Source organism: Neophocaena asiaeorientalis, unplaced genomic scaffold, assembly GCF_003031525.2.
Source record: "Neophocaena asiaeorientalis asiaeorientalis breed wild unplaced genomic scaffold, Neophocaena_asiaeorientalis_V1.1 scaffold87, whole genome shotgun sequence".
Taxonomy (NCBI): domain Eukaryota; kingdom Metazoa; phylum Chordata; class Mammalia; order Artiodactyla; family Phocoenidae; genus Neophocaena; species Neophocaena asiaeorientalis.
The window spans coordinates 4,340,091-4,354,761 of record NW_020175432.1 but is presented as its reverse complement, the minus strand read 5'-3'; the positions used below and the strand labels follow the sequence as shown (position 1 = coordinate 4,354,761).

Sequence of the window (14,671 nt, the reverse complement as noted above, 5' to 3'; positions counted from 1 at the left end):
TCCAGTGCAGGGCCCTTAGGCTGGGGAGCAAGATGTGGGGTTTGGACCCCCTTGCTCCTTAGGACAACTTCTGCAATTGTAATTATCCTCCTGTTTGTGGGTAATGGGTCTTGACTAACATTTCTCCACACTTCCTACTGGTCTTGTTGTGGGTCCTTCTTCCTATCTTTACATGTAGAAGATCTTTTCTGCTAGTGTTCAGGTCTTTCTCATCAATAGTTGCTTGGTAAACAGTTGTAATTTTGATGTGCCCATGGGAGGAGGTGAGCTCAGGGTCTTCCTACTCCACCGTCTTGGACTCTCTTCAGTTTTGAGAATATTCCTGACTGGCAGAGCAAAAAATGAGGAAAATGAGCTGGAAGCAAGTGTCTGCAAAGGCCCTATGCTTCTTGTATGTCTCTTTCCATACAAGTGGCTCCAAAATCTACCTACTCCTATTTCACATCTGCATTTCAAGTTACCTGTAAATTAGGCTTTGGTGAATTCTAACATGGGGCCATAAAAGCAACAGAGTCTAGAAAATGTAATTCACAACATTACTCACATTGACGTAACAGAGTCAAAAAGAGTCCTCTCCAACTCTAAATTTTATTGTCCTCTCACAGGTCTCTCTCTCTTTTTTTTTTTTTTTCAGTACGTGGGCCTCTCACTGCCGTGGCCTCTCCCGTCGCGGAGCACAGGCCCCGAACATGCAGGCCCAGTGGCCATTGCTCATGGACCCAGCCGCTCCGTGGCATGTGGGACCCTCCTGGACCGGGGCACGAACCTGTGTCCCCTGCATCGGCAGGTGGACCCTCAACCACTGCGCCACCAGGGAAGCCCTCACAGGTCTCTCTTAATGCAAATTCCATAGCCCAAATCTCAGCCAGAAGGAATGACAAATAACAAAGGACAAAAGATGAAAACAATAATTCACATGAGAGTATATGATGAACTTTGCATACTTACAAATATATGCCAACTCATTGTTAGCAAAGAAATGGAATAAAGCTCTTCAGGCCAATGAAAAGTTAGTTTTCTCTTAAGAAGTAAAGGTGGAATATGTATATAATGTATAAGGGATGTTGAGTACTTGCTGCAGGAGGCCAGTACAATAAACAAACAAGTACCAAAGTGTCATTTTTCAGTGTTCTCTTATTTGCAGAAGAGTATTATATAAAAATTAACCCCACTTACATATTAGAAATACACTTCAATTCACCCATGGATCAAAGAGTCTTCAAAATAAAAACAAAAATTTTACTGAGTAAAGGATAAAATTACCTATTAAACTTAGGAACAATTGCCTAAAGAGTACCTACAGAATTATCTTACCTCAATATTTACTTGCAAAAGTAAGTACTACTCCATACTACAGATAATAATTTTAAGAATGTGCCACTGATAAAGACAGTATATGTTTAAAGTTTATAACACTTCTTCCATACTGTAACTTTGAGTATTCTACATGAATTAATTTGTACCAGGCTTACCCATATTACTTACATTAACATGAGTTTTTTCCAGTGCAGTTTTCACATGACTGCAAAAATATTTGTTTCAACTGAATAGTTTTACTTTTCAGTTACTTGCTATCTATCCAGTGTACATTCTCACATGGTTTTGTAAGGATGTAGGGCAAATGAAGGTTTTCATATATTGTTTATATTTAACAGAATTCTCTCTAGAGTGAGTTCTTTCCCAAGAAAATGGGACTGAAAACCTCCCCAATTCCTCATGCTTACATGGTGTGCACCATCTTGTGTCCTTAAAACGTTGTGTGATAAAGGCTTTCCAATATTCCTTACGTTCAGTTTCTGGTAAGAGTTCACATATTTGAACATAATAGGAATTGCTGAGGGCTTTACCATACAGTTTGCATTCACAGGGTTTCTCTCCAGTGTGAATTCTTTTTTTGTATTCAGAATGAACTGGGACAACTGAAGGTTCTCCTACATTCCTGACATTCATAGGCCTACTTTCCATTATGAGTGTTTTCATGGTTTTGAACAGAACTGGGACAATCAAAGGCTTTCCTATAATTTTCACATTCGTGTGGTTTCTCTCCAGTGTGAGTTCTTTCATGATTTCATAATGAACTGAAAAAAATCGAAGGCCTTCCCACATTCCTTACACTATTAGGTCCATCTCCAGTGTGCTTCACTTGAAAATTTAGTGACAGAACTGAAGGCTTTCCCAAGCGCTACTCTCCAATATGAGTTCTTTCATGGTTTCGTAAAGAACGGAGATGACTGAAGGCTTTACTACAATTCTTACATTCATATGGTTTCTCTCCAGTGTGAGTTCTTTCATGGTTTTGTAATGAACTGGGACAATCGAAGGCTTTCCCACATTTCTTACATGTGTAAGGTCCAACTCCAGTGTGTTTTATCATGTGTAAACGAAATTTTGAGAGAAAAATGAATGCTTTCCCACATTCCTTACATCCATAGGGTTTCTCTCCACTATGAGTTCTTTCATGACTTCGAAGGGAACTGAGATAACTGACGGCTTTACCACATTGTTTACATTGATAGGGTTTCTCCCCAGTATGACTTCTTTCATGTTTTTGAAGGAAACTGGGATAACTGAAGGCTTTACCACATTCTTTACATGCATGAGGTTTCTCTCCAGTATGAGTTCTTTCATGTCTTCGAAGGGACCTAGGAGTACTGAAGGCTTTACAACATTCCTTACATTCATAGGGCTTTTCTACACTGTGAATCCTTTCATGACTTCGAAAGTAATTGGGACAATCAAAGACTTTCCCACACTCCTTATATTTATAAGGTCCATCTCCAGTGTGCTTCATCACGTGTCTTTGAAATTTGATGAGAGAACTGAAGGCTTTCTCACATTCTTTACATTCGTAAGGTTTCTCTCCATCATGACTTCTTTCATGTTTTCGACAGGAATATGGACAACTGAAGGCTTTACCACATTTTTTACATTCATAAGGCTTTTCTCCACTGTGTCTCCTTTCATGGCTTTGAAAGGATCTGGGACAACTGAAGGCTTTTCCACATTGCCTACACTCATAGGGTTTCTCTCCACTATGACTTTTTTCATGTCTGCGAATGGAAGTGGGCCAATTGAAAGTTTTCCCACATTGTTTACATTTATAAGGCTTCTCTCCTGTGTGAGTCCTTACATGTATTTGAAATGAACTGGGAGTAATGAATGCTTTCTTACATTCCTTACATTTATAAGGTCCATCTCCAGAGTGACTTATCATGTGTGCCCGAAGGCTTGAGAGAAAAATAAAACCTTTTCCACAATCCTTACATTCATAGGGTTTCTCTCCAGTATGATTTCTTTCATGTTTTCGAAGAGAACTGGAATAACTGAATGCTTTACTACATCTTTTACATTCATAGAATTTCTTTCCATTGTGATTTCTTTCATGGTTTTGTAATCCTACACGGGAAATAAAAGATTAAACACATTGCTTACATTCATAGGGTTTCTCTCCTGTGTGAATCCTTTCATGTGTTTGAAAAGTTCGACGATATCTAAAGGCTTTTCCACATTGTTTACATTGATAGGGTTTCTCTCCCATGTGGGTTTTTTCATGTATTTGTAGTGCACTTAAAAAAGTAAAGACTTTCCCACATTCCTTACATTTATAAGGAGCATCTCCAGTGTGTATTATCATGTGTCTCCGAAAGGTTGTGAGCCACTTAAAGGGTTTCCCACATTCCTTACATTTATAAGGAGTATCTCCAGTGTGCATTATCATGTGTCTTTGAAAGGTTGTAAGCCACATAAAGGATTTCCCACATTCTTTACATTCATAGGGCTTTTCTCCTGTATGAATCCTTTTATGTGTTTGAAAGGATGTGCGAAAACGAAAAGCTTTCCCACATTCCTTACATTTATAGTTCTCCTGTCCACTGTGTTTTCTTTCATGTTTTTCAAAACACTGAAGATAACTGAAGGCTTTACCACATTCCTTACATTTATATGGCTTCTCTTCATATTTCTGATACTCATACAGTTTGTGCCCACTATGACGGTTGATATGCCTATTAAGGGATGAATGATGCATAAAGACTTTTCCACATGCACTGCATTCATGTAGTTTCACTCCAGTAGTTTTCTTCTTCAGACTGAGTTTTGGAATAAGGCTGAAGTTTCCTGCACACTGACTACCCTCTTTACTTTCACAGAGTCTCTCTACAACATGACTTCTGTAAAAAATGAGAATTGCGTTAGTAATGATTTCTTTACCAACAATTTAATATTTATTAGTAGGATATTTGAACTACATTTTTATGATCTATAGCAAAAGTGTAGGTTATCTCCCTTCCCTGAATTGTTTTTGATTGAATATAAGAAATGCCCTGCAAGAAGACTTCACTCTTGGAATTATCAAAACACTGATATTCACATATAGGGCTTGTTAATACTGTTTCCAAGAGAACTATTTTCCAAACACTTAGTATCTATGTCACATATTAGAAAGTATTTGGGGGAAAGTTTTTCTGAGAATAAATAAATGTCAAGCAGGCATTATGTGTTTAGGTCCCTTCTTTTAAAATTTCATCACATACCAGGACCCTCATATAAGGCACTACTTTCTGTTGTGAGTGTGACTTACCTTAGTTTTCTCCCCTGGTTTTTGTACTGATCTTCAATGTCATGATCCTCCCATTTTTTCCCTAAATTGCAGATGCAGAAAAACGAATCCAAAATATTAGAAATTATAAAATAATTATTAGATTCTATATTCATTGTTGGCTGTGACCAGGCCTAGTTTATACACCAACATCCTTCCTTCCACATAGGACATCTTAGAAGACCATCAATGAGCAAGAAACATTTGTTCCCTAATTGACAAAGTAAAGGAAAGCTGTCACCCTTACCTACTGAGGCCAGGTTTCTGAAGGTTTCCCACATCACATCTCTGTAGAGTTTCTTCTGTGAAGGATTCAGTAAAGCCCACTCCTCCAGGGTGAAATTCACAGCCACATCTTCAATGGCTACCGAGTCCTAAAATACCCCAAATATGTGTATAGCAGGATGAATGACACTGACAGGACTAGACATCTATACACCATTTTTGTTTTGTTTTGTGTTTATTTTTGGCTGCTTTGGGTCTTCCTCTAGTTGCAGCAAGCAGGGGCTACTCTTCATTGCAGCGCGCAGGCTTCCCATTGTGGTGGCTTCTCTTGTTGCAGAGCACAGGCTCTAGGCGCGCAGGCTTCAGTAGTCGTGGCACATGGGCTCTAGAGCGCAGGCTCAGTAGTTGTGGCACACGGGCTTAGTTGCTCCGTGGCATGTGGGATCTTCCTGGGCCAGGGATCGAACCCATGTCCCCTGAATTGGCAGGCGGTTTCTTAACTGCTGTGCCACAGGGAAGCCACATACACTATTTATATGAAGGTTATGTATGATTCTGTCATATCCAAACATTTATTCTATGACTTGATCATCAGGAACTTACTCTGTCTCTACTTCCTCACAAATTTAGCAGCATAATGAACATGGAAATATTTACTCTGATCCCATTACATCTCATTTCTCACTAACAGCAGGGTCCAGAACATGTTGGGAAATGACAGACATGATATACAAATGAAACAAATGTTACCATTTTAAGACCATCAATACTTTTGAGGAAAAACTCTTTCATCTCCTTCCTTTTTACATACCATTTTTAGCACTTATGAGGCAGAGGGTCAAATCTGCACAAACTTTTATGAATAAGAACATAGTGCTGAACTGGAAGCTTTTTCTTCTATTCCCATCACGAAACAAGAGTCCAAGAAAACTGTAAAACTTTTAATAGGATCCAGCTGGCCAATTTGGCCGTAAAGTAATCCAGGCCTTTATAAGTAGTCAGATGTAGGTGACAAAAAAAAAAAATTCTTGTGGGGAAATAGTGCTGTTAACTTGTGTAATATTTACCACAGATTCAGTTTTTCCTTTCTCTTTGTTTGATCTGATGCACTAGAAAGTTAATTGGCGCAGACAGTAGGAAGATAGCATGAAAACACAGACCACAAAATTCCTAGTCATGTACCTCAGGGCTGTTTAAGAGGCATACATAGCCACACAGAGTAAGACAATATGCCAGAAGATCTCTTTATGGCAGATCTAGAACACAGTGCCCTGTGCCTTTCTAACCTTGAGGAACAGATTAAGAGTTGTAGATTGCAAGTGCATTCACTGAAAATCACAAGGGTTTGATGGTGAATCTGCCCAAAAGTATGAAATACACAAAGGATTCAACAGTGCTTTCCTCCTAAAGAACATAAAATCTCCATTTTCAAATTGCAAGAGGAAGTTATTTCCTGACCAGCCACTCTAGAGGCTGCCCTGCCAACTTCTCTAATTTCCAAGCTCCAACAAGGTTTACAGGAACATGACAGCTTGACCCCTGGGGATAGGAATTCCTTTGTTGATGACAGCACACATTGCCAATAGTGTATGAAAGGTTTTATTACCTAAATAATTGAGGTATCTGAGGAAAGTAAGGCAGGCCTCTCCAGAGCTTTCAAGAAATGGCTTCACAAGCAAGGAAAGGTAATTGGACTTTTAAAAACTGAAGTTAGGGGCTGGGTTAGGATGAGGGTTCACACACAAGAGCAGGGTCTTAGGAGGATTGAATCTCTTGCCACTGCCAATGGAAGAAGGACTAAGGCTTTCTGATCACTTTGTATAGATGTGGGCAAAAGTGTAAAGAGAATGAATGAGGTTTTAAAGCAGTCAGCAATCATCAAAAATTGAAGACAGAGACTTACAGGTTCTAATCTGGCATATAAGGAGCTTAGAAGTCATCATTCCTGGCCTCAAAGAAAAAAAATGAAAAAAACTTGAACAAGTCTTCTTAGACCCATCAGAGCATTGAGGTCACAGGCAAAACACTCTCTCTAAAACTGGGAAAGAAGAAATAAAGATGGCATGTAAAAATAAGCACCAGGGACTTCCCTGGTGGTCCAGTGGTTAACACTTTGCCTTCCAATGTAGGGGGCGCAGGTTTGATCCCTGGTTGGGGAGCTAAGATATGCCTCGTGGCCAAAAAACCAAAACATAAAAATAGAAATAATATCATAACAAAATTCAATAAAGACTTTTAAAAATGTCCACATCAAAAAAAAAAATAATAAAAAATACCAAATACTCTGTTCTTAACAAGGCCTGTACTGAAAACAATATATTTCACCAGAGGCTAACACAAAGTCAAAAATACAAAAACAAAACAAACAAGACAGAACACGATATCCATGAACTGTACAGCAATGACAGGTTTAAAATACACAAAATGGGAATATCTGAAAAAAGAAAGGATACACAGAAAGGAACAGAAAAAATGAAGTAATAATCATTGAGATTTTCCTAAAATTAATCATAAATGGCATGCTGTAGATCCAAAAAGCTTAAAGAACACTAAACGTCAAAAATGCATACTAAGGGCTTCCCTAGTGGTGCAGTGGTTGAGAGTCCACCTGCCGATGCAGTGGACACGGGTTCGTGCCCCGGTCCAGGAAGATCCCACATGCCGCGGAGCAGCTAGGCCTGTGAGCCATGGTCTCTGAGACTGCACGTCCGGAGCCTGTGCGTCCGGAGCCTGTGCTCCGCAAGGGGAGAGGCCACAACAGTGAGAGGCCTGCGTACCACAAAAAAAAAAAAAAAAAAAAAAATGCATACCAAGTATATAATATTCTAACTAGAGAAAAATCAAAGAGAAAGAGAATATAGTGAAAAAAAGCCAGAGGGGAAACCCACCTTACTTATAGAGAAAAACGATTAGAATTAAATCAGACTTCTTTTCAGAAACCATGCAAGCAGGAAGAGAGTAGAGTGAAATATTTAAATTTTTGAAAGAAAAAACTACTCTTCTACTTTTCAAAACTAAAACCTGGTCCGCAGAAAATACTAATTATAATAAAATTGATTGACATCTAGTCAAGATAACAGAGAAGAGAAGGCAAAACAGAAATAATATCAGAAATGAAAGGAGGGGGGAAATGAACATTAAAAGATTTGATACAATTCAACATCCATTTATGGTAACAAACTAATAATAGAAGGGAACTCTCTGTCCTTGAGAAAAATGTCTACAGGACACCTGCAGCTAACATCATACTTAGATACAACACCCAAAACAAACAAACCAACCATGAAAGGAAAAAATGATGTCTCACTTTATTAAAAGGAAAATTCCTGTGCTGGGAAAGTGTTAAGACAATGAAAAGACAAGTCACAGACTAGGAGAATGTCTTTGTAACACACACATCTGATAAACGACTGGTATCCAGAATATACATAGAATTCTTGGGGACTTCCCTGGTGGTGCAGTGGATAAGACTATGTGCTTCCCAACGCAGGGGGGCCCGAGTTCAATCCCTGGTCAGGGCACTAGATCCCAAATGCATGCCACAATTAAGAGTTTGCATGCCACAACTAAGGAGCCCATGTACTGCAACTAAGGAGCCTGCAAGCTGCAACTCAGACCCAGTGCAACCAAATAAATAAATAATTTTTTAAAAACCCCAAACCAAAATATATATATATAATTCTTAAAACTCAACAGTAAGAAGACAAACAACTCAATTAAAAATGGGAAAAAGATCTGAACAGACACCACACCAAACAAGATATACAGATGGGAAATAAGCAACATGAAAACATGCTCAACAAATGTCTTTGGGAAATTACAAAAAAAAACCAACAATGATATGTCACTACACACTTATTAAATGGCTAAATTCAAAACACTCAGAACACCAGATATTAGTGAAGATGTTGAAGCTGCTGGTAATCCTCATTCCTTGGTGGTGGGAATGAAATTTGGTATGCCTACATTGGAAGATAAGAATTTTCCATCAATACTTAATATACTCTTATAGTAAGATCCAGCAATCACATTCCTTGGTAGAGACCTAAATTAGTGGAAACCTTAAGTACACAAAAAAGCCTACACATGAATGTTTCTAGGTGTTTTATTCATAATGGGCAAGAGTTAGAGTTAAGCATGATGTCCTTCAAGAGTCGAATGGATAAAAAATCAGTGTCGTTCCCACTGTAATAAGATGAAATATTGTTCAGTGAAAAAATGAAATGAGGTATCAAACCATGAAAACACATGAAGGAATCTTAAAAGTACATTGCTAAGTGAAAGAAGCCAATCTGACAAGGCAACACAAGATTCCAAGTATTTGACATTCTGGAAAAGACATTATTATGAGCCAGAAAAAGATCTTTGGTTCTGAAGGATTTGGGGGTTGAAGGGAGAGATGAATGAATAGATGAAGCATAAGGGACTTTGAGGGAACTGATACTACTCTACAGGATAGAGAAATGATGGATACGTTTCAATAAACATTTACCAAAACCCATAGATCCTATAACACAAAGAGTCATTGATAATAAAAACTGTGGACTTTAGCGCATCACTATTGGTTCAGTAATTGTTATAAATGTACTGTGGTAATACAAGATGTATAAAACAGTGCATACTGTGTGGATGCAGAGGGGTTATGTGGGAACTACTAAGGAAAAGAATTACAGGACCACAATGTTCAAGAGATAAAGGAATCCAAAGGAAAGAAAAGCAAATATTTGAATCAGCTGAGATAAGCACACTGCTTCCCTACCGTTCAAAACGAAAATCCACATTCAGAAAGTTAAATACATTCTTAAAATTGTGGTCCAGACACTCCCAACTGAGATAGAACCCCTAGAAGTGAGTCAGTCCCTGGTGAAGAAGGGTAGGGACCCAAAATAAACTCTGGCAGCTGCACATACTCTTCTCTTGCCTGGCCACGTGTGAGCCCTTCCTCTCCCAGGCTTCCATTCTCACAAGTGAGGAATTTCTCAGCAGGTTCCGACCCAAATGAACTGCCAAATTCATAAACCCTTTGTCAAGGAGACAGAACACCAACCTCCATAGACTTTCCTGTGCACAAATTACACTGAATGCACCAACATTTATGGATGCAACACTTAGGCATACATCTGCACCTGAAGAAACCACTATTACAACTGCAGAAAGAAATCACCGAGTCTCCTCCACTTACCCAGGTGCACTTCAACCCCCATCTTTCCAGGGCTCTGCACCTTCTCTCAGCATAAAGGCTCCTTCTGTAGTGGGTGTGGGCAGGTGAGAAAACCTACAAGGAGAGGTTCCCCAGGAAGAACCAATTGGCCTTCACTTCCACCTCTCTGTGCACGCTCAGAGAGGGCCTTGGTTTGGCTCACCCACCACAGGCCATACTCAACACTGGAGTTACTTGGCACCACTATTACATTTTTTTTTTTTTTTTTTTTGCGGTATGCGGGCCTCTCACTGTTGTGGCCTCTCCCGTTGCGGAGCACAGGCTCCGGACGCGCAGGCTCAGCGGCCATGGCTCACGGGCCCAGCCGCTCCACGGCATGTGGGATCTTCCCAGACCGGGGCACGAACCTGTGTCCCCTGCATCAGCAGGCAGACTCTCAACCACTGCGCCACCAGGGAAGCCCCTACTATTACATTTTAATGACACAAACACTGACCAATCCAGCAAATTCACTCAGATTCAGTGTTTATGTGGAAAGGAGGAAAGAAAACTGGAACGTACTTTACTAGTTCAACCAGAAAATCCCAAACATATATTCCTTTCAGCAAAGAAGATGTCAGTTAATTATTATTTCATGGCAAGACTTGTTTTGTAATTAATTAATCATACTTGAACACTTCTGGTCTGCAAGTCTAAACCCTGGAATTTCATTTGAAATCATCCAAAAGTAATGAACAGCCCTCTGAAACAACTACAGTCAGGGTAAGAGGGAGTGAAACCAGTATCTTAAGTGAAATGCAATACTGGAACCTTTCTTTTCACCCCTGAAATTCACCTCTTTTTTTTTTGCCTCTTTGGAAATGTTTTATGCTATCTTTCGAGCCTATTGATTAAATAAAAATGTATTTACCCCTACTGAAAACGAACACTTAAAGCAATAAATCTTTTCAGGTCAACAAAAGCAGGGAGGGGCAAGGCTGACAGAACAGATCACCCAGGAAAGTTTCAAAAAGGAACCTCCAACCAAAGGATTTTCCGTAGGATGTCTGGGCCCAGGAAAGATCCTGGGACGAGAGGCACAAGGATTTCATACAACATAGTTCCAGGCGGTCATTCTCGGCTTTCCTTTCATGTAAAATACACACAAAAAAATAAAGCTTTCAAAATCAGCCCATTCGTGGCTCTACTTAAGAAGGATAAACAATTAAAATATTGAGGCTATTTGAAATGTACCACGGCGGACAAACAGTAGAATATGTTGTGAATCAGAGAGAGGAAACTGGCGTTTGGGAATATGAAAGGGATTTTTAAATTTAGGGATTTATTGCCAACCCTAGGAAGAGCTACGCTGGTAAAACAGGGTTGTGGATTTGAGACCCCGCTCCCACCAAACTTGAAAAACTCAAGAGAAAACGTGTCGCGCTGGGGAGAAAGGAGGGAATGGGGACCTCACACACCACAGCTCCTCCCACGCATATGGCCCAGACCCCGAGTCTAACGACCCTCCCGCGGTCACCGCACAACCTGGGGGAGACGCGGGGCTGCGGGCGCAGAGCTGCGCAGAGAGGCTCCGGGGTCAGGGCCGACGTCGCCGCGCACCAAGGGACGGGACAGGACGCCCGGGGTCCCGGCTGCCGTCCCCGCCACGCCCCCACGCTGCGAGCCGGAGCGGACTGAGGTCCGAGCGGCGCCCCGGGTGGACTCGGGCCAGCGGACTCCGAAGTTGACCGCGGGGAGGCCCGGGTCCCGCCACGGCCGCTTCCGGCCGGTTCCCACCAGCCCCTCCTCTCCGTCTCCACATCCAGGGAAGCACACTCACCATTTCTAGGTTTCCTGGGTCTCCCCGAATCCTTCCTACGACTCCCACGACCCGTATAGATCACAGCACAACACAGCCTGCGGCAGAGGAAGAAGACCACTAGGGGAAGATAAGCATCCGGAGCAAAGCCAGAGCGGTTAGCTACAGCCCTTCCGTTGAGGGGCGTCACCCCACCCACAGGCCCCAGCGACCTCCCTGATTGGGCAGTTCCCAAGGCCTCGCCCCCTCGTGCCTGAGTGACAGCGGGGCGGGAGGACGCTTGGCTCAGGCGAAGAGGCTTCAGCCGTTGGTGGGTGACCTGTCCCCGCGGGAATATTTGAATTTAAACAGAGCTTATTCCTGTCCTAAGGCTGACTCTGTAGTCTTCCCGCAGCTTGGTCGGAACGCGAGGTCACAGGTGTGCACAGGGAATTCCTCATTCAGTTTGAAGATGAAGCAAGTATAGACAAGAGGGCGCCCAGACCAGGACAAACTGCAACAAGAAGGCTTGGTGTAACTGGAACTGTGACCCTTGTTTAGAAACGTAGCCACTTCAGTGTGACATCACTATCTGTAATAAAGAGTCAGGCTCCGTTTTTTTGTTTGTTTGTTTTTGCGGTACGCGGGCCTCTCACTGTTATGGCCTCTCACGTTGCAGCGCACAGGCTCCGGACGCGCAGGCTCGGCCATGGCTCACGGGCCCAGCCGCTCCGCGGCATGTGGGATACTCCCGGACCGGGGCACGAAACCGTGTCCTCTGCACCGACAGGTGGACTCTCAACCACTGCGCCACGAGCGAAGCCCTCAGGCTCCGTTTTAATCTTTGAAATTTGACAGCCTTGAGACTTCTACCCATCTCTTCCCCACCCCCACTCATTTGAGAAGAATCCCAGAGCGTTTGGCTCTAGTGGGGAGTTTGAACCCCACAGTCCTAGCTGGGGGAAGGGCCTCTTCTCTAAGCAGAGGGTGTGAGATGTGTCATTAAACTATCAGGTTTCATTAAATTCACATTTTACACTGGAAGGAAATTTATTTTAGATCAATGTTAGCTTGTGTCCCTAGAGAATTTTGAAATGTAAAAAGCTATAAGATCCCTAAAGCAATTGAATTCCTATTTTCACTAAAATAACAAAAAGAACAATAACAAACCGTAATGTAAATGTGAGATGCACCTGGAAAGTCTTTTTACCCCTCCAAGCTCTACTTCGAGGTATAACTGACTAATAAAATGGTCTAATTTGAGGATGACAATACGATGATTTGAGATACTTATACTGTATTGTATAAATGAAATTTGCTAAGAGAGTGGATCTTAAGAGTTCTCAACACACACACGCACACACATACACACACACACACACACACATACACGATAACAATTTGAGGTGATGGATGTGTTAAATAACCTGGAAACTCTTAGATGTCTAAGAGCCTGAATTGCTTGCATTGCAAAACTCTTAACGCATTTATCCACTTATTTGCACGCTTTATTGAGATACAACACACATACTATACAATGGACCCTTTAATGTCTAAAACTCACTGGTTTTCAGTGAAACCGAATTCCCCTAAAACAAAGTTCCCTTACTGAGTTTATGATTAATCTCTTTATCCAAAACTTTATTCCCTTTCTCGTCCCCTCTGACCTAATCAACTAGAGTCAAATTGCTGCTGTAGATAACATAGTTAATGTACTAAAATTGTTATTACAGATATCATCATTAACGTACAAACAGAGGTTGTTTCTCCAGGGCAAGATAAGCTAACAGACCTCCAAGCCATGGACCACCTGGGCTGGGAATCCTAAAGGAGAGACATCCTGACTCCTGAAGCTATCATTAAGAAATGTCACAGAAGTGTCACAAGATGATGATTAATCCCAGCCTCTTTATTCTTCCCCTTAAAAAAACCCTTAACTCAAAGACCGAGCTGGAGTGGATATGAGACTTGCCTCCCACTCCCTTGCTTGGAACCCTGCAAATAAACCCTTACTTTGCTACAAACACCCACTGTCAGAGCTTTCTGTGCTGTGGGCACACGAGCCCTTGTTCATAGCATCAGTATATTCACAGGTAGATTCAATAATCACCACTACAGCCAATTTCTGAACATTTTCCTCACCTTAAAAAGAAACTCCTCTGCTCTCTTCTATTCCCTAGTGGGAACAAATCAAACAGCTATCTATCCAGTGATTTATATACAGGAAGTGTCTCTGGGGAAAAAAGAATGCAGGTGACCAAGTGTAATCTCTTTGTAAATATACTGAAAACTGAGCTCTTGGTAAATAGACTAATAACCTTTGAGAGAGAAGAGTCCTCACCAAAAGAATACTTTTATTAGGACATTTCTGGTTTAGTATTTTTTATGGTAAATAAATCATAATCACAGATTTATAGAAGAGCATGACTACTTTGAAAATGCCACATAAACTACTCAACTGAGTGTAAAATGGAAATTTATAGTGACCTGAGTTAAATCAATCACATTTTCACTCTGGAAACTGGGCTCAAGGGACACACAAAAAAAGTTGACAATGAGATATAATTTCCCTGATCACTTGACTTAAAATTGCAACTCACTGCCAAACCCATTTCTGATTCACCCTAGTCTTCTCCAGTATTTTTCATAATGCTCACGATTTCCTTATGTAGTGTGTAATTTATTCTTCATTGTTTATTGCCTCTCTTCATTGGAATATAAGATGCATGAGTAAAGGAATCTACTCTTGCTTCATTGATTTATACTAAACCCTTGAATAGTGACAAGTGTGCAACAAAGTGTTAACTGAATGCAGGCTGGAGCTATTATGCATCATGTGCAAAATGAAGCTATAGGAATTCAGATTGGGGTTAAGAGATTGCATTTGTATGAATTATAGAAGTTAAGAAGG

General features: G+C 41.0%; 1 protein-coding gene across 1 annotated transcript; it reads right to left on the bottom strand.

The window, feature by feature from the left end:
* Positions 1-1,116: 1,116 nt before the first annotated feature.
* LOC112414777 (zinc finger protein 709-like) lies at positions 1,117-11,922 on the bottom strand. The gene is given in 4 exon segments (XM_024767439.1): positions 1,117-4,169; positions 4,580-4,640; positions 4,845-4,971; positions 11,803-11,922. Coding segments are annotated over 4 exon segments (2,178 nt in total). The 5' UTR covers positions 11,806-11,922; the 3' UTR covers positions 1,117-2,182.
* Between the last annotated feature and the right edge of the window lie 2,749 nt (positions 11,923-14,671).